This window comes from Ambystoma mexicanum, chromosome 8 (assembly GCF_040938575.1).
Source record: "Ambystoma mexicanum isolate Mex_15411 chromosome 8, UKY_AmexF1_1, whole genome shotgun sequence".
Classification (NCBI taxonomy): Eukaryota; Metazoa; Chordata; class Amphibia; order Caudata; family Ambystomatidae; genus Ambystoma; species Ambystoma mexicanum.
In genome coordinates, this window is record NC_090929.1 from 1,617,116,378 (window position 1) to 1,617,136,625 (window position 20,248).

Below are 20,248 nucleotides of genomic sequence, written 5' to 3' on the forward strand. Positions count from 1 at the left end.
CCATCAATAAACAGGAGCTCACCTCCCTCTAGTGCGTTTTCTTCAACCTTTCTAGTACATGAGTACATTTCAGTTATTTGCGTACAGTCGTGGGCATAATCTCCCTCCTCAATTACTTCTGCTAGGAACCTTGCAGGGTTGACCGTGCTACATCTAACAATTGATAGTTCAGCTCTGGATAAAATGATCTCATAACCTGATGCTCTTTGCGTGGTTAGGGTGGACTTAGGTTTATTCAATATCGCAAATAGTGCATGTTCCACAAACAGTGTAGTTGGGCACCCCATGGTGATTGCTGATGCTTTCTCTACCGCAAAAGCAGCTGCGGCGAGACCTTGTTCGCAAGGGAAGTGACCTAACATCACAGGATCTAAGTGGCCGCTGTAAAATGCTACTGGTTTGTAGCCCATGCTTGTTTTTTGAGCCAATACTGCTTTCATTACTGCTGAGTCGCAATGTGAAAATATAAAAAATTGTCGCTCATAGTCTGGGGATGCCAGTACCGGAGCAGTTGATATCGCATCTTTTAATTCATCAAAAGCCTCTTTCATTTCCATCGTCCACCCCAGCTTTTTCTCCCCTTTATTAGCTTCCCTTAACGCCTCAAGCAGGGGTCCTATGTACGAACTGTAATCAAATACCCATGCTCTACAGTAGTTGCACAGCCCCAGGAACTGCTGCAGTTCCCTCACTGTTTGTGGCATTGGAGAAATGGCCTGTGCTCTTTGTGGTGCAATCTTTCTTCCATGTTGGGATATAAGCTGACCAATGTAAAGTACCTGTTCTTGACAGTACTGTATCTTTTCCATGTCTACCTTGTAACCTTTTTCAGCCAATATTGTCAACATCTTTAAGGAGTCCTCTCTGCATGTTTTTTCGTTTGTACTGCAAATTATTATGTCATCCACATACTGCAACACTGTGCTTTCCACTTCAATGTTACCCAAATCCATCTGTATTACTCTATTGAAAATTGAGGGTGATTCACAATACCCATAGTCTGGGTGCAATGGTATTGAGAAAAAAGCATTTTTAAGGTCGATCACTGTAAATCGTGATGCTTCTGCTGGAATGCCACACAATATTGTGGCCGGGTTTGCTGCTATGGGATATTCTGCTTCTACTATGTTGTTCAAGGGCCTGAGATCCTGTATGAAGCGCCAAGACCCCCCTTAAGCCTTGCGCACTGGGTATACAGCCGTGTTACATGGTGATTCTGAGGGGACCAATATGCCATTATTTATAAGGGCCGTTATGGTTTCATATATGCCCGCATCTGCCTCTTTTGATAGTGGGTACTGTTTCACTCTGGGGAGTATTGCACCTTTTTTCAATTTTATCCTTACTCCCCCTATACTTTTTATGCACCCCACGTCATAGGGGCTAGTAGTCCACAATGATTTGGGTACCTTTGACATATCCTCCTTAAAGAAGGGGACTGGGGTGCATGTGGGTGCCTCAAGTGCCATTGCAATTTTCTGCGCTACTTGTTTGTAAGCCACTCTTAGCCATATGTCCACACTCATCATAAACACCATTTCACCTTCCTCCTTTTCTTCTGAGAACAGCTCCTCATCTGACACCAGGGTGAGCCTACATCCTTCTGCTAATGCTATCACTGCCCTCCATGCTCTTCCTTCTCTGTCTTGGGCATGTACAGCAATGTAATCAGCTGTTGCAATAATGCTCGCAATGTCCATTAGAACCACCTTTCCTTCTGGTTCATTAACAGGTGTTTCTGGTCTGAACAGATAGGCTGCTGGCCTCCTCCATATTTTCCCTTATATCCCTGGCATCCATGCAAATGCCATATCTGTTCCATACTGGAATAGTTCGCCATCTACTGGCTCCGCCCTAATCGCTGTCTGTCCGCAGTATGCTTGCATAATCTGTCGTGCTGTGAGCATGTTAATCCCTGGAGTAGAGCAAATTATGTCGTCCTCAGTAAAGGAGATCGTCATATTCAACCTGTTCATTATGTCTCTCCCCAGTATATTTACTGGTGAGGCACTATAATATAAAAGTGGAACTGACAGGTCATAATCTCCAATAGATAAGGGAATGTTATCAGTAAAGGGAACCAACCCTCTAGCCCCAGAGAATCCTTGGGTGTTCATGGCTTCGCCTGACATCTTAAATTTACCTTCCCTTATGCAAGACCGGGTCGCCCCGGTGTCAACAAGGAATGATAATTTTTTGTCACCTATCGTTACCTCTATGCGTGGTTCCTCCGCACTATTAGGTGTTACTGACAGGATGGGACACACCAAGGCCGTCTGTGGGCTGTCCTATTGAGGGTACAACGATTGGCCATTTCCTGTGTAAGGGTTGTGTCCCAAGACCGTCACCCTACCCAGTTGTGTTTGTTGTGCTTGGGGTTGTTGTGTTATCGCTACCTGTTGTTGTGGCAGTGAATATGTCTGTGGCTGTTGTTGTGTTATTAGTTGTTGTTGTTCATTTCCCTGTTGCAACGTCTGCTGTTGCTGTATGGCCTTCTGTTCCTGTGAGGGCCTTGGTTGTCCCTGTTCACTCCATGATGGTGTTCCTGGTCTAACTCTACACGTGCGTGACATGTGCCCTAATAGTCCACAACTCCAACACACCGGTGGTTCCCTACTCTGCCATGGAAAGCTCCCTGTGTTGTCCTGGTATACTGGTTGCCCTGTGGGGTAGGAATTTCTAAGTCCTCCCACCTGCTGTTGGGTGTTATATCCGTATCCTCTCCCTCTCATAATTCCTCCTCTCCCCCTGTTATAATTATAATACCCAGCTCCTGGCATTGGGTGTCCTCCTCCCATGTTGGTCGTGTATGGTTGTAGTGGCGGCGCTTGTTGTGTTATAGTCTGTGAAGGTGGTATTTGGGAGGAATCTTGTGCAGCCACTACTTGTGTGGGGCTTTGGGTCATTGTTGTAGGCGTAGTTATTAGTGCCCCTTCCATTGTGTATTTAGTAAGCTTTTTCTGTACTAGTTTAGCCTCTTCCGTTTTCCTGACCTCTTCCTTTTGTTTCATTTTTCCTTGCCATGTCCTGCAATGATGCACAATAGTCAGTTGTATTTCTGGCCATGGTTTTGCTTCCATTCCCACTACTTTCTTTAGTTGTTTCTGAACTCCTTCTGGGAGCCCTTGTACTAGTATATGATAAAATATTGCTGGTGTTTTATCCCATTGTTCTCTAGTTTCCATGCCCCACTTCTCTTGGATTTCCTGGATATAATCAACAGGATCTTCATTCTCACGTATCTTGCGGGAGGTAATTGCTCCTATGTCTGATGTGTCTGGGTACTGTACCCTCAGTGCCTGCCATAGTGCATGTCTGCAGTTTGCGAATGGTGCCCCATCATGCGATGTGTTTGTTATTGTTACCCCAGGGAATCCCGCTCTCTTCCAAATGTCATCCGCTGTATCGCCTAATATCGATATTAGAAGGCCCTTTACATCTCCTACTGCCAGTTTCTGTCCTGCGGTGTGTTTTTCCATTTCATATATCCACTTACCCGCACCTCCACTTAATGATGGGAGCCTGCATTTTATATTTTCTTTATCTGTATGCTTCCAAGGGACATACTGTGGTCTAACCCCTCCTCTCTCCAGAAGTGGCATTAAGTTATGTCTCGTTTTGCCCTTTGTGTTCCATAATATCGAGTCCTCACACCCTTCCTCCTCTTCCCTTTCTTCTACATCGTCAATTTCGTCCGTATTTCCCCTGCTCGTAACTCTTTCTTCTCCATCTTTTCCCCTTCTTCCATCATTTCCTGTATTTAATGTGGGCATGTGTATTCGTCTTTCTTGCCTGCGTCTAGGGAGGTCTCTAAGCCGACATGCATAGGGTGTCAGTTTGTCTGGGAAGGGCGCGAGTTTTATTGTGCGTAACGAGCGTGAGGTGGTTGAGCATGTAGGGTGCGATGGGGGAGGGCGTGATGGGGATGGGGATGGTGCGGCCTCATGCGTCTGTCTTTCCGCTATTCCTTGCTCTCCCTCCTCACTTCTCTCCAGCTCATCCTTTCTCCTACGGATCCATGGTGAGTCTGTGTTGGTCCGGGTGATGTATAGTTTATCTAAGCTTTCCCTTTCACTGTTTCTTCCTTCCTTCTCCACTCCTTCTTCTTCCTCACTACAAAAGTCAGTCATAAACGGCACCCACCACTCGGTCTTTTTCCCCTTGATTGTTACTGTTTGTAAGTCTATTAGGTCCAGTTCTCCTTTTTCTCCTTTATCAACCGCTCCCCTTTGTGCTGATGTTGTTGCTACTTCTGTGTTTCTATATACATCCCCCCATGCTTCACTCTCCCTTCTCCTATCTTCTCTTTCTCCTTCATTTCTCTCCTCCATCTCCCTACTATTTTCCTCACTTTTCCTTTTTAATTCCTCCATCACTTCACTACTCATCTCTTCCAATATTCTTTCATCCTCTTTCTTCCTTTCCCATTTCACCCTTTCTCTTTCTACTATACTCTCTATCACCCTCCCTTCTTCGTATTTCTTAGTCGTTTCTGATAGCAATCTCCTCTTCCACATTGCCATTTCTTTTTCTTTTTCTTCTTCTTCCCTTTTCTTTTCTCGCAGCACTACTCTTGCTACCCTTTCTGCTGCTGCTTTTACCCTTTCAGCTTCTCTCCTTTGCTCCTCAGTTCGTTCCCTTATTTTTTCCAATTCGTTCTTACCTTCTTTCCTTTTCCTCGCTCTCTCTCTCTCCTCCCTCTCGAGCTGCTTGATCAATTCATTCTGCTCATCCCTTAACTTTGCTAGTCGTTCCTCCAAAATCTCTTCCTTTTGTCGTAACAGCTCTTCCCCCCTCATTTCACTCTCCCTGGTATTATCCTCGTCTGTTTTCTTTACTACCTCCTTCTCTTCTCCTGTTAATGAACCTCGTAATTTTAATAATATCTGTGCAGCTACCCACTCATCATTATCTATTTCCACAGTTTGTTCTTCTCCAGTTCTCCCCTCCCCTGCTGGCATCTTCCTATGAGCCACATATGGTGGAAGGCTGTATGCCGGGTTCGAGTATCCCTCAGCCGCCCTTAACTGTCCTCTTTCTATTTCTCCTAATTCTCTTAAAGGGTACAACCCCCCTCCCTCTGTTTTCACTCCCTTTGCTAGGGGTATATCGTTGCTCGGTTCCTTTTTTATTTCATCTGATGTATTATTCTTTTCTCCTCCCTCTCCTCTGTTCCCCGTGTTCTTTGGGTCTTCACTCCCCTTTTTCCCATCCTCTCCTTCCTCCTTAATCTCTTTTTCTTCCGGTATTTCCCCCACAGTGAACATTCCATTTGGTCCTGGTCGGGACCCTTGGAACATCCTCCATAAGTTAAACACCTCCACGTGGTATGCCAACTTCTTCCCTTTGTATGTATTGTGCAGATGGTTTAATAGTGAATGTTGGGCATATGGATCGAAGCTACCATTAGGCGGCCACGTTGTTATTATTTTGTTATCCTTCCCCTGGGTACATTCTATGCTATACTTAATCAGTTTCTCCCTATGGGGTGGCAGTGTTGTACATATGTGTTGTAGTGGGGTAGTGAGGGTGTTCCCCCACCCTCCCGATCCTGTCCCGTATGACATAGTAGCGCTCCACTTGTTACCCTTCCCCTATCTGGTAGTGGTTATCTCACTAGCAGTTTACAATATACAGCCTTATATCGTTACCTGGCCCCGTAAGTTTGGGGACTTGCGATAGTCCGCTAAGGAAAATTACAAAAATATAGTATTTTACATTTGTATATTTTCTTCTGTCTTTCTTTCTTTATACGACACCCTTACGGCCCCCTGCGGCCGAGGCGCACGTAGCCCCCTTCGGCTGCGTACCCCTTATGACGTTCTTATACAGTCGTCCTATTTTCACGTGCTCCTCCTCCTTCTTCTACACTTGCCGTGGCCGGCGTTCTCCGTGCGCAGCCACGTCCCCCGTTTCGCCTTTCCTCGATCAACTCATTTACCGTTTATCTCCGTTTCCACTCCCTTACCACAGTTCTCTTCCCCACCACTCTCAAAAACGAAGATGCCTTGTGCTCGCGATATCCTATGAAAGCCCTACTGGTGACGTCACCGATCTCTTCGAGCTACTGGTAAGTTCTTCATATATTCTTTAAGTTCAAAATACACTTGCAATCCACCCCCGTTAACCTTACAGCTGTCTTCCTGTCACTCCTGGAACAAGGTAATCAATAATATAATCGGACTGCGCACACTGCGTCGCCTCGTGTGTGATACGCCCCTCGACAGGAGGGCTTAACCAGCCAATTATCTTCCGTATTGGGCAACTAACTAGCTACCGCCTACAGGGAAACGTCATCTACCTATCGAGTTTCTTGCTCGAACAATAGGGATCCTCATCTACTCATTGATCAATAAATGCCAAATCGTAGGAAACCACCCACACCCACCCTTACACGTAGTCGCGACCTAGGCCAATCAGTTTCTACGAGCAGCCGCACGTGATGTTTTCGTGCTCCGCCCCCCTCTCTCGTAACCGACTGCTCTCGCACTTGTTCGGTTACCATTCATTCCATTGCCAACACTAAATTGTCAAACCTTCGCCGCGCACCTGTGCAACACCTCCCACCTCCCGTATTTAATTCCTCCCCCCTCCCTCACAATCTCACATTGCTTGTTGTGCGTGGCATGCTCACCAAGTTCTCTTGATGCGGGGCCGCTCGACTGCGTGCACCCCTCCAAGTGGCTCGCCACCTCCCCTCGTCTGGACCACGTCTGGACACTCGCCAACCGCGGGCGGGATACTTCTCAACCGGCTCCCGAGGGCCAATATCCGGATTGCGCTGTCCGGTCTTCTCGCAGCTCCGCGATGGTCCTGTAGTCCTCAGAAGGGGGCAACGGCAGAGGGAGCCGCACCGCCAGGCCTCCTCGCAACGGGAGTACCTGGAAAAAGTAAAAATAAAAAAGCGGATCTTAAACAGATCTCAGCAGTGCCTCCAACTTGTCGGGGGGAAATTCTGCCGGGGTCGGCCGGGCCGTCCGCAGACCTCCGGGCAGGGAGGCCCCAACTCCTCCCGTATATCCCAAAAGAGATAGAGTATGAGACACACGCAAGAAGCAAGGTGACTCTGCTGTTTATTAGACAAAAACGGCAGCGATGGGTCAAGGATCGTACGCGTCCGTCCTGACACACACACAATCGTGGGGCTCGCAGGCCCTTTTTACCTTAGTATGACGCGCTACTTGCATCACCTTGGAAAGTTAGCAAAAAACCTATCGCCACTCTTAATTGGTTGCTCGATTGGTAGGGTTAGTATAGCATACGTATAGAGAACAATGTTAGTGGTCAAAGGTTAGTCAGGTGATATATCTGGGTTGTCCCTACAATTAGATACATGAGAATTGTTACATGAAGACCCCTGATGATTGGTTAATGTTAATGGCGTCAGTGGTAAGAGCCCCATGTTCTGATTGGTGCGCTTGCGAGCCTCCCAGTCTGGGACCATCGCTGTTCCCAGCTCTCGGTGCACCTGTTATTTGCAACAATGTTTCACTATGAGGACGTGCAGAAAATGTGAGGACTTATTCATAAGCTGGAAGGCCGACTACTCCCACTGTCGCAGATGTCCATTGAGCCTTTTAATTGTATCTGCCTGTGTCTTGTAACGAGGGATCCAGACGCCTTTTCTGGCCTTGGCATCCTGTCAGGTTCGGCTTGGTCACGTGAGGTGGGACCGTGTTTGAGGCAGAATTCTGCACAATTAATATTGTTTTTCCACTGTGTGCCTGGTTTAATTTGCAGGTGTGACTTTGACGTTGGTGTGCGGCGTGCGAGGTTGCAACATCGTGCCCTTGATTGTCCGCTTTCGGAATGTGGGTTTGCAACATTGCGACCTTGGCTGTCTGCTTTCGCCGGGCTCATTCTGCAGGATCAGCAACCTGACTCTTGTTCTTTTAACGTCCATGGAAGCTCTTGCTTGCGGCCTACTTAGGCCTGGTGTATAGGTGGAACCGTTTGGTGCACAGGCGCTTTAGGTTATAGTATCATATTGTCTTATCCCCAGTATCGTGTCTTCGTTATATTTCTCATTATGGCACCTGGTTTTAGGAGAAGCGTAAGCAAGCACTTTAGATGGGTTCATGATGCGTCTTGCGTTTCTGCATTTTGAGAGCCTATGTGGAAAATAATAAAGATTAAAGTCCGTGAGTATGTCTGTCGCCTACGTCATAGCACTGAGTATATTCTTCATGTAGATTGGTGCGGGAGTGTCCGGTGTGTATATTTGCACAGGTGTGCTGACTGTTGGCTAGGTCATCATGGCATCTCTAACGACGTGTAGGTTTTAGTCTAGTTGATCCGTGCCGCAGGTGTCGGCATGGGCAGGGCGGGCTGCTGGGCAGGCAGATGGACACATCCGTATGTTCCTGTACCAGGGTATTTGGTCGTACGGTAGATAGGCAAACTCTTCTCGTGGCGGGTGCCTGGGCCGTGATCCTTTAGGCCAGGCGCGAGAGGGGAAGGACGGGAACCTGGTCTTCCATTCTCCCACTTCAGGATACTAGGGTTAGTTCAGCTTTGTTAGGAGCTGTGGGGTATTTTTTCCAAAGTGCCTCAGCGGTTCTTTTGGTTTTACGTAGTTCTCTTAACTGTGGCGTGAACCATGTGTTAAGGTGACGCTGTGGTTTCGGTTTCCGCAGTTTTAGCGGGGCAATGGAATCCAGGGCTTTAAGTATAGCATGGTTGTAAGTGTCCACTAGAGCTGTTGGGTCTGCATCTGAATCAATATTATTCAGAATAGGGAATAGTATAGGTAGGAGTTTGTCGGGAGTAATGTCTTTCTTGTTTCGCGTGCGGATGGCAGGGGCGATGATAGGCGCTGAGTGAGTGGTGTTAGCTTTGATAGCAAAGATTAGTTTGTGGTGGTCAGACCAGATGCATGGGTCATTAGATAGGAGGTCAATAGAGCAGTTGCTGTGTGAGAGCCAGTCTAGGGTTCTACCTTTGATATGGGTGGGTTCGTGGATAATGTGCGTGTGACCCAGATCAGATAGGGAATTAGCTAAGTCAAGGGCGTTGGTGTCTTTGGGATCGTTGAAACCGAGGTTAAAGTCCCCAAGTAGGATGGTTTGAGAGTTGGGTTTGGTGTTTATAGATATAAGTGATGCAATGTCCTCAGTGAAAGAGGAGATGGGTCCTGGTGGTCGATAAATGAGGTGCACGGTGGCTGTGTGGTTGGGTGAGAGGGGTAGCTTAATTGACAGGGATTCGGCAGACGGGATTTCCTCACAAAATCTTAGCCTTTGTAAAGTTTCAAGTTTTCGCTCCTTAAAGATCAGGAAGCACGTAACACTTCTGAATATCGTGTTGGCATAACGGTCTTGGTAGCTCCATCCTTGTTTCTTTGCCATAAGTATACCAGAAAGGCCACAACTGTATAGACAGGAGGCTCTCTGAGGAGGAGTGGGCTGTTGAGGAGAGAAAGTGGTTTTGGGTAGAACTGGAACACCATATGAAACGATAGTTGGGTTGGAAGATCATCTACTTTGCTTTGCTTTACCTGACTACATTCTCAGTGTGATAACTCCCTTTCTGTCCTTTTTCCAGGCTGTCAGGCCCAATCCTTGGATCTGGTGTTTACATTGGACGCCTCAGCTGGTGTCGGCCGAGAAAACTTTAATCGGCTGAAGAACTTCATCGAAAGGACCTCCCTACAGTTTGACATCAATCGAGATGTCACCCAAATTGGCCTTGTCACTTACGGGAGCCGCCCCCGTACGGTCTTCCCTCTAGATGCCCATGACTCAAGCTCAAGCCTTCTCCAAGCCATTGGCCGTGCCTCTTTCATTGGAGGCCTGCCGTCAACCGGCAGCGCCTTACTTCACGTCTACAGTGACGTGATGACCATCCACAGAGGGGCCCGCCCCGGCGTGAACAAGGCGGTGGTGGTGATAAGCGATGGAAGCGGGGCCGAGGATGCGGCTGTGCCTGCTCAGAAGCTGAGGAACAATGGCGTTTCCATCTTTGTGATCGGGATTGGGGACGTTCAGAGGACGGCGCTTCTGAGGATCGCGGGCGCAGACAGTTACGTCTTGCAGGTCCCATCATATGAAGACCTCGTAAACTTCGAGGACCTCATTGTCCAAAGAGTCTGTGAAGGTAGGCTTCAGTTCAATTAATTTGTTTATACATTAGTTTATTTATTATTTGTAATACACCTCCCCTCTGTTAGTTTTGATCAAGCAATACGCAACAGACTTTAATCACATACATTGTTCTGTGCATTAGTTCTTGCATTGTACCTATCGGTTGGTTAAACACAACCGTCATGTGTCGAATAGGGATGATGTCAGTTGTTTCCTCTAGAGCGGGTAGTTTACCTGTGGAGAATCTTCTTCCGGGTTTCCTATTGAACAGCAGAGTTGTAACCTTACAGGACATTCTAATGGCAAAGTTATAGATATTTTTATGCTAAAGTCTTTCAGGTCGCTAGACAACCACCAATCAGAGCCTGTGTTTTATATGGCGCATGCTGAGTTCGGCCTGTCTGGCCTGAACCTGTGGCTTGCAGCTTGAAGAAGGATATCAGAAGTGAGTGCTAAACCCACGCAGCTATCTTAACAGTTCTGTGCAGGAATGCCCTAAGCTAGCTTCAAGGCTATCATGCAGCTGAGCGCGATCAGCAAGAGGCAGATGTGAGAAGCTGAAGCCCAACACAGATGTATTGGGGAAATTGACACGGTGTTCCCAAAAAAGAAAACTGGAATGTCACATCTGCAGGATGGGTTCTCTGTGCTTGGAATAGAAAATCTTGGCCTGGGCTCTTGCTCTGGGGGCTAGCCATTGAGTTCACAATTACTCAGTCCCGGGGGGGCTAAGTGGCCCTCACATTTCTTCCTTGTCTTCTTGGTTCACCGTCTCTGGACCCTTGCTTCTCTTCCTTATTCATGGGAGCCCCCCTCTCTGGGCCTCACCTGTCTGTGCCTGTATACATAATTTCAGAGTGAACTATAAAGATTGTCTCAAGAAAATAGTAGATCCCAGATATGTTGTGTTTTGTGCCAAATTTAATGAAACGACAAAAAGAGCATTCCCTACCTGGCAGGAATGAACGCTAAATTGTTAGCAATTTGTTCCTAATGCTCTTTAAACTGTTTACGTTATACTTAGTAAAAAGGCAATTTACAATATACAACAATGCCTGCATTCCATACTGGCAAAACAGTGAGCAGTTTTAATGAAACATCCGTCCAATAAACTGTTCATACAATTAGTGCAAAAAAAAAATTCAATTAGTAATGAAGAAATTCACCCGCTCGATCAAACTGTATTTCAAATACAAAAAACAGTTATACATTTGATTATTGGTAAACAAAAAAAGAAAGGGGCAAACACGTGTTTCACATCATTCTATATTACATTCTAATCCAATGGGTGCGCTTCTTCAGGGCATATCTATTTTACTTTTTAAACTTTGTTTTTTTATTGGAGATAGTACAACAATTATACAGAACCAATATTATAACTTCACAACAATAACCAAATGTTTTCCTCCCTCCATCCCCTGACCCCTCTGTTTGTCGCTTGTTTCATCTCACAGCAGAGCCTCCGCAGTTTCTTTAAACAACATAAGGACATTGAGCATCATGTTATGACATGTATGCCTTTTCAATCCCTCGATGCCAAACAGCAGGAATTCCTCATATATACACTGTCATCCCTGCTTACAATTATTAAGTCTATTCAGGTTTCCAGATATCCACATACCACTATCACCCTCATCTGGGAACCTTGAGTGTGTTCTTTCAAAACAGGGACATGGTGCACCCCCCCCATCCGCACCGCTAGAGCATTAATCAATGTGCTGAATGCCAATTTGGTCATTTTAACTTATGTTATCCCATACATTTATAACCCTGGGGCCCATTCCTCAAGGAAGGATACCAAATGATCATCGACTATGACTGTTAATTTTTCCAAAATAAATATTCCTTTCGACTTTAGCATCCAGTCTGTAGTGTGTTAGCCTTCCATTTCTGGGCAGTCACTGGTCTCCCTGCCCTGAACATAGCCTCCCACATCTTTGGGAATCTATATTCCTCTCTGTACAATGTGGGGGTTCCCAGCAGTATCTGAAGTGGGTCCAGTGTGAGTTGCTTCCCTATACTATCTTTAATCTAACTCAGGATTTTGGCCCAGAATATTTGTATCCTTGTACACCTCCTCCACCTATGGCAGAGGGATGCTATCTGTCCACACACTCTGGGGCAAAGGGGAGAGTCTCCATTTTAGAAATATTCAATGGGTCTCTGTGCCACCCATGAAGCACCTTGAAATTGTGCTCCATTGTCAATGTAAAGAGATTCCTATGGAATGTAACTTTGTAAATGTTTTCCCATGTCTCTTCAGATATTTCCTCCTCCACCAGCCCCCCCCAATACTTCTCGAAGGTTTGTATACCACTAATTTCAGAGGGTATGAGTACCATATGCAATTACAAGAGGATCCCCTTCCTAGCTACTGCTGCTTATAAGAATTATTCAAAAGGACTTAATTCTCCCCAGAAGGCCTTGCCACATTGCTGATCCGTAAAAATGCCTTTAATACATAGATAACCAAATAGACTGATTGAATACCTACCCAAAACTTCACCGATCACTCGTAATAAGGAAATGATCCTTCCTTAAATAGTTGTCCTGCTCTCTCTAATCCCTTATCTGACTACTATTGTGAATTCCTAAATCTCTGTCGATGGAGGTCAATGGAGGGGCCCCACATCGAGGTCGCCGGAGAGGGCCATGTATTCAGGCTATTGTTTCTCTTGTTCCTATTCCATAGAGCCCAAAGGAACACTAGGGGCGGATGATCCCTCATTCTCCCAGCAATCATTTAAAGAGGGGCCCATATGAGGTCTCTAACTTTTCTAGGGTGTGTCTTCCAGTTAGGACCAGATCGTCCTCAGATCGTCCCTCATGTGTTCCAAAATCACTCTCAGTTGAGAAGCCTGATAATATTGGTAAAAGTCTGGGAAACCAAAACCTCCATATTCTTTCGGAAGTGTGAGTGTAGACCCCTTTCTTCTCTGGCATTTGTTTCTCCAAATAAATCTACTAAGAGTTAAATGGAGATCAGTAAAGAAGGATTCGGGGAGAATCAAAGGTAAGGTTGTTAAAGAAATCTTGCAAGGACATTCATCTTAATCGTGATCATGCACCCATACCATGAAAGCACCAAAGGGTCCCATCGTTTAATGTCTGACTTCACCGTCTCCAATAGCTTGCACATATTTCTGTGGACAAAGGTTCCAAGATCTCTCAGAAGTCAGATTCTGAGGTATTTAATCACAGATGTTTCAACCCTCATGCCCTGGATCAGGATTCTGGAATCTAAACATGAGACCCCCTCTCGAACTGGTATAATACATGATTTCTTTATTTTTATTTTTAATCCTGAAAAATATCTGAAGGATGAGATCTGCCTTAATAATTGCAGCAGAGAGGTATGGACATCAGTTACATAACCTAAACTGTCATCTGCATAAAGGGACAATTTAAATCCAACTCACCACATGCAATATCCCTTATTCCCTGATTTGTTTGGATGGATATGGCCATGGGTTCCATCGTCGGAGCATACAAAAATGGTGAAAGCGGGCATCCCTGCCTTGTTCCCCTTCACAAGCTCCATGGGAGAGACAATCTTCCATTTACCTGTATTTGGGCCTTAAGTGAGTTGTATAAAGCCTCAACCCACTTGTGGAAGTTAGGGCCTAAGCCCATCCTTTCCAGAATTATAGATATAAAAAGCCACTCCACCCTATCAAAGGCGTTCTCCGAGTCCAAAGTAATGACACAAGCATCTAGGTCGTTAGTTCTAGCATGATGGATTCAATCTATGGATTTGCAAATGCTATTGGCGCCCTGTCTCCCTTTGATAAAACCCACTTCATCCCCATGACTTAATGATGGTAATACTGCTTCTAATCTTTCCCCGATATTTTAGCAAGTATTTTGACAGCAGGGTTCACCAGGGAAATGGGTCAATAGGAGTAGCATGTGGTTGGGACCTTGTCCTCTTTGTGTATAACAACTATTATTGCGTCCATCATTGTGCTAAAAAGGCTTCTTCCCTTTAGTATTGCATTGAGCACTTTAACTAGGTTTGGGGCTAGGGCTGACCTATACAATTTATAACATGTCCCCGAGAAACCATCTTCTCCTGGGGTAGAATCACTGTTCATTTGTTTAATCGTTCTGATTATTTCCTCTGGGGTCACATGAGACTCCGGTGTCGCTGCCACTCCAAGAGAAAGAAAACGATGTGTATGACAACAGTCTCCCTTGTATTGCGTCATGTACAATCGCTGTGTACAAACACTTATAATATCTCTTAAACTCTTCTCCTATTTTATCATTGTCATAGAAGAGCAGGCCCTCTCCAGATTGTGTTGCCAACACCATTTTGTTCTTGTGCTTTTTTCCCTTAGTTTCCAGGCCAACATTTTGTCAGCTTTATCCCCTTTTTCATGATATTTCTACTTTGAAAGCATACGTTTCTTTTCAGTATCTTGTACTAAAAGGGATTTAAGTTGTGACTTAATGTTTCTAAATGTTTTTGACGTGTGTGTAAACCGCCTATTTGCACCGCTGCACTGTTGGAGAGCTGCTATTTTACCCTAAGGGCCTCCTCCCATCTCATTCCCTTTTTCTTATTCTGAGACCCCATTCTTATAAGGACTCCTCTTATGGTAGCCTTAAACCCTTCCCACAATGATTAAACCCCTACTTCTCCTTTATCATTAAACGAAAAGTGTTCTTTTATTTCGGTGAGAAGTGTCTGGAAGATTTCTTTGTTTTGCAATAAAAAGTCATTGCACATTCACCTCCCTTTTGTATGTACCCCAAACAGTCTCCTATAACTGTGCGCACCATATCATGACCCGACCACGGGACAAGGAATACCTTGGGTTCTGAGACGCAACCTTTAGTAAAGTCATCCACCAAAATAATATCAATTCTAGAGAAAGAATCATGCATATGGGAGTAGTACATATACGGACAGGTCCTCCGTATCACTTGCCATCAAAGAGTGTGTGACCACCAATTCCCTATTAATCAAAATCTATTCAAGTCCCCCTCCTTCAATTGAGATTGGGGTGTCCTCCTCCATCTTCTTTCTGTCTCTCAGCGGGCCCAAAACCACATTGAAGTCCCTCCTCCCTCACCACCAATAGGCCCTCAACAAATATTTTCACCCTATTTTTCAGCTCTTCCCAAAAGGACAATTGCCCTACATTAGGGGCATTGAGTGAACCCACTGTGATCGTAGTCTTTCCTTATATGAAGATGTAACATTCGCATGGGTCCATACATTCCTCATTCTTCACTTACCCCAATCTATTCGAAACCACAATAGCCACCCTTCTTTTTTTTCGTTGATGTTGATGCACTATACACATTACCTACCACCCTAGATCTACAAACTACTTCTTTCCCATACAACTAGTGATTTTCTTGTACCATGAGGATATCCCAAGTATCACTTCTCTTCGTAGGGGAGTTAACTCCTCTCACATTTGGGGAACCTACTACCAAGTCTAATACGGAATCTGGCATGATGTAAGCATGCAAGTTCCCCCACTAGAAATGTATACTGCCCTCTTTGTTATGTTTCAAACTTTGCCCTTGGACCCCCACCAGCACCCAGTCCTGACTATTATATTAACTGCTGTCAGATTCGGACTGGGCCACCAGTAGTGCCATGACCACCGGATCTCCCCTTCTTGTTAACATATCTTTCGAGCCCCCCAACCCTCCTCAACCCCACTCAAAGAAAATCAAAAAATGCACCCTCTCAGTCATCAATTCCAGTCACAATGTCATCCTAAGGCATCCAAATCCAATACCCCCAATACCTATGTCCCCACGAGAATTCGCTGCTCCAAGACAATCCTATCCCTCTGTCAACCATCCATGCGTAATTGCCACACATAGCTTGATATTCTGCACCAGCAGTAATCCCCTAAATACCTTTGGCCACATTGAGTTAGAAGTTTGAACAAGTGGTAAATTTGAACAAGTGGTATTTCAAGGGCAACGTTAGCAGTCCACGACTATGATACTTGTTTTCTACCATCGGTATAGGACAGCAGCACCCACGTGGTATGCATACAGGCTGTAGTGTAGATGCAGGACACAGATCAGCCGCCGTAAGATACACATAGCACAGCATAGACAAATGGCCACATCATAAGTGGGCAGTTGCCTGGTGTTAAATCTCCCCGGATGCCGTCAATCGCAATTAGCGTTACTGGAACTTGGTCCGGTGCTATTAAGTTGCGGTGGTGGGGTAAATCCCCATTTTTCTGAATCCATAGGACTTAATAGGGCTTTTTTGGCACAATTACTATGGTGGTATTTGCGCAGTGGTAATTGCGCCAAAAACAGGGGGTGGGGGAGTCAGTGCATTCACCTCAGAGCTGGAGGTGAATTCTCTGAAGTTCCCCAAACTCAGGATTGGGCAGAGCGGTAACTCCACCCAACTCCTGATGGCGCCCAAAGAAAGCTCATTAGCAGCCTTGCAGACGATTGGAAGGAATGAAAAAGAGTGCACAGACCATAGCATAGGAAGTGAATAGGGATTTCAATCTAGAGAGGGTCACATATTCAAAGATAGACTGTCATTTGGAGAGTACCTTTGCGGTAGTGGCTATTAATGAACAAAGAAACGCATTATCTTGAGGTGTGCAATATATCAATGGTCACTGGCATTAAACATGAAGCAACATTGTAGCCTGGTAAACCATGAATGAAACGTACGTGCCCTGAGAACTGGCTCACTTTTAGATGCTGCCAATTTTGAAATATGTGGGGACTGCCAATTTTGAAAGTTTGGCCACCATGGGATTAAAAGGGTTGCTAAGGATAAAACACTTCAAGAGGTGAAGCTAGGATTTGAAGCCAGTCTGCAATTTCTGCTCTTGACAAAGTTTCTCCTTTCTTGCCATGCAGCAAAATGAAATTATCCGTGAACTTGGTGTGCACAAATCACATAGTATTCCATCCTGACAATGTTAAAACCTTTTAATAGAAAGTGCAAAAGGGGAATGATTCTGTCTTTGCTTTCTCCATCATCAAGAGAAGCTTACATGGACTAGAATACTCGTTGATATAAGCCTAACAATTCTCATCTGGTCTTTACCAGTATATTTTAAAGCTTTAAGTACCCCATGATGGACAGATTAACCTTTGAAATGGTACAAAAAGCACACTGTTTTGCATCAAATAAGCAGTCTTGAAATAGGCTTGCCAGAGGCTTGTGACATTTAGTTGGCCCTTCCATGCATCAGACCCTTTCCAGTAAAATATCCTGCAAGAAAAGAATGAGCCGCCAATGGGCTAACCAATACCACCAAAATATGAGACAGCAAATCTTTCACAGAAAACAGCACATTGCTACACAGTGAGACGAGATGAATTGTACAGGAACAGTTCCTCCAGTAGCAAAGTCGGGATATCGGCCTCAACCTTTCTGGCTGCCCAGTTTTACAACCCTCATTTGGAGGAACCGAGCACTGGACCTACACCATACTGTGAGCTGGCGCAGGCATGTTGATTTGTAGCACAATAAGTGTTACTCCCACCAAAGCATATATAGCTAATGTGATTTGGCACGCGAATACAGATCTCGGCACACATTGCTATCTACTGAACCATTGTGGCACTCAAACCTATCAATATGCATTTCAAATTTGGTTTCTGCACGTGATCCATACATTCCCATGAAGTCGTCTTTGGTTGGCGATTGGTCCAGGTCCGTTAGTGTTGTGCCAGTTTCTCTGGCTTCTGATTGATCGCCACATTCTGTTGAAGGCTCGTGTTGTCCAATGGCCTTCCTATGGGGTGGGCCCCCCTTTTATATCAGATTAACTGAGGCAGAGCATCCTGGGTTTCGTTATTTCCATTCCTTCAAAAGGAAAATATGAGGTTGATATTCCTTCCCTGATTTCCCCCAGGAGTTAGGGAACCCAGCTCCATGCTCAATATATAAACTCTCCTTAGATGGGAAGGCTGTCAAAACATGCATTTTCCCTAAATGAGCTCTGGTTTTGCCTGCTTGCTGTACCTGCTCGTTTAGTTTCGTCAGTGCAACGAGACTTCTGGCTTAACAGTGACGAGCGGCGGCCATTTTGGAGAGGTTTTGTTCCAGCAGGTATACCAGAGGGAGACCATCACTGAGTGATACATTGTGACGGCCAACCCTCTTGGTGGCCTCCTCAAAAGAGCGCAGAAGAGAACAGAGGTTGGACAGCAAGTGCCACTGGCTAGCTGTTAAGAAAACCCCATCTAGTCCTCTGCTGTGTGTCATACCCTCCAGGGGGCGTCCCGTGATTTCCATACAATGCCCAAGCCATTTCTGCCAAGGCATTTCAAAGCCAAGGTCCCAAACTGGAGGAGAGGACCTGGATGACTAATGCACCAAACTTCATACCCCAGGGTATCAAGAAAAACACAATCACTCGAGAAATATGCAGTTTCCCTAAGGACTAATGACTACAATACCAGCTTCCCATGCCCTGTTCTACACGGGATATTTCTGAAGCAACGCACTCCCCGCGCCTGTGTGAAGTTGGGTTCCCCACCAAAGACGAATCGCATAGTTGCACTGTGCCTAGCTGCTATCCATAACTCGATACCCCAAACCTACTAATCATCTCCGCTCTCAACCACCTCACTCACAACACCCTGACCATACACGCCCCGAAGAGCTAGCCAAAACATTTGTTTGGATTTTTTATTTTTTACATTTTTGAAACTCCCAGACCTGAAAGTATCAAAGCTTTGGTACAGTACAAAGGTGCAAAGAGCAAAATACATTGTAATCGCCTGGGTAGGAGACAGAGGACAGCAGTTACTCATATTTATCAAACAGCCAGGTCTTAACACGTTTTTTGAAGGTGGGGAATGAGTGCTTGTTTCTGATGAGGGTGGGCAGTCAGTTCCAGAGAGCGGGTACCGTGATGCAGAAGCTAGCTCTTTTGTGATTGTACCACGGCGTGTACGGCGAGATGCTAGATCTTAGTGCCCGCACATAGGCAGTTTGGGTGATGCAGTTGTTGAGGTACACTGGAGCAACCTTGTAAATACAGTGGTGGGCGATGGACAGGGTTTTGAATTCCACTCGGGCTTTGATGGGGAGCAAGTGGGAGTCACGTCTGGTGGCAGATATGTGGTCGGAGCGTTTGAGGCCGCGGGCAGAGCGTAGAGCTTTATTTTGAAGTCGTCGGAGTTTGGACATGTTAGCTGACGAGGTTCTCATGAGTAATATGTTACAGTAGTCAAGTTTCGAGAGGATCAGAGCACGTGCACGTGTGAGACGGTTGCTCAGTGTGCGGAACTGTCTACTCGGGAAAATAAGTCTGGCAGTGTAGGCGGTGGCCGATGCTAGGGCATTAATGTGCCTGGGCATGGATAGGTATGCCTCAAGGTAAACAAGGACAGGGATGGACGTGCCGTCACTGCTAAAAGAGGAGAAGGTCGCATCCAAGTGTCTAGGACGGTGTGGGGAGCCAATGATGCGGAGCTCAATTGTATCGTCATTGAGGCACAGGTTATCCGTGGCCCTCCAGTTCTGAATTGTGCTGTAAACTGCGTTGATATTGAAACTGTCAGAGTTATGATCACCCGTGAGAGGAAAGAGAATGTGCCTGTCATTAGCGAAATTTGGTGTAGATGACCCCTCTCGTATCGAAGAGATCAAAAAGACGTTTTGTGTAGGTGTTGTAGACGGAGGGCGAGAGCCAAGATCCCTGCGGTACGCCAAGTGGGGCAGGGATGGCATTAGCTGCAGGATCCCCTATGAACAAACGCGTGGTCCGATCACTAAGAAAGGATTTAATCCACACAGTGGGCCTCATTACGACCCAGGCGCTACATGGTTAACGGCGCTGTAAAAGGCTGCGGCGCCGTTAACCACTTAGCGCCTTACTACGAGGTCCCTTTGCGGGACCCGACCTGAACGGCTGGTCTGGAGTAGGGACCCGTTAAAGTAGGGACCCGCAAAGGGACCTCACAGGCAATTACGGTACCGCAATTTGCGGTACCGTAATTGCCGCCTTCCCCATTCCCATTGAGCCCCAAGGGGCAAAAATGCGAATGGGGAAGGGCCATGGTGAAATGGGGAAATACCGCCCTGCCAACCTTGGAATGGGGCGGTATTTCCCCATTTCGCCATGGCGTACTTGTTACAACACCGGCACCAACCATGGTGCTAATAGCGCCATGGTTTAGCGCCGGTGTTGTAATGAGGGCCA

General features: G+C 45.9%; 1 protein-coding gene across 2 annotated transcripts in view; it reads left to right on the plus strand.

Moving 5' to 3' along the window:
* Nucleotides 1-20,248, plus strand: part of VWA2 (von Willebrand factor A domain containing 2) — a 417,877-nt gene that overhangs the window by 344,794 nt on the left and 52,835 nt on the right. For both annotated transcript variants that reach the window (XM_069611869.1, XM_069611870.1), the window contains one exon: nucleotides 9,544-10,095. In XM_069611869.1, coding sequence (XP_069467970.1) covers nucleotides 9,544-10,095 — 552 coding nt within the window. The remainder of the gene's footprint in view (nucleotides 1-9,543; nucleotides 10,096-20,248) is intronic.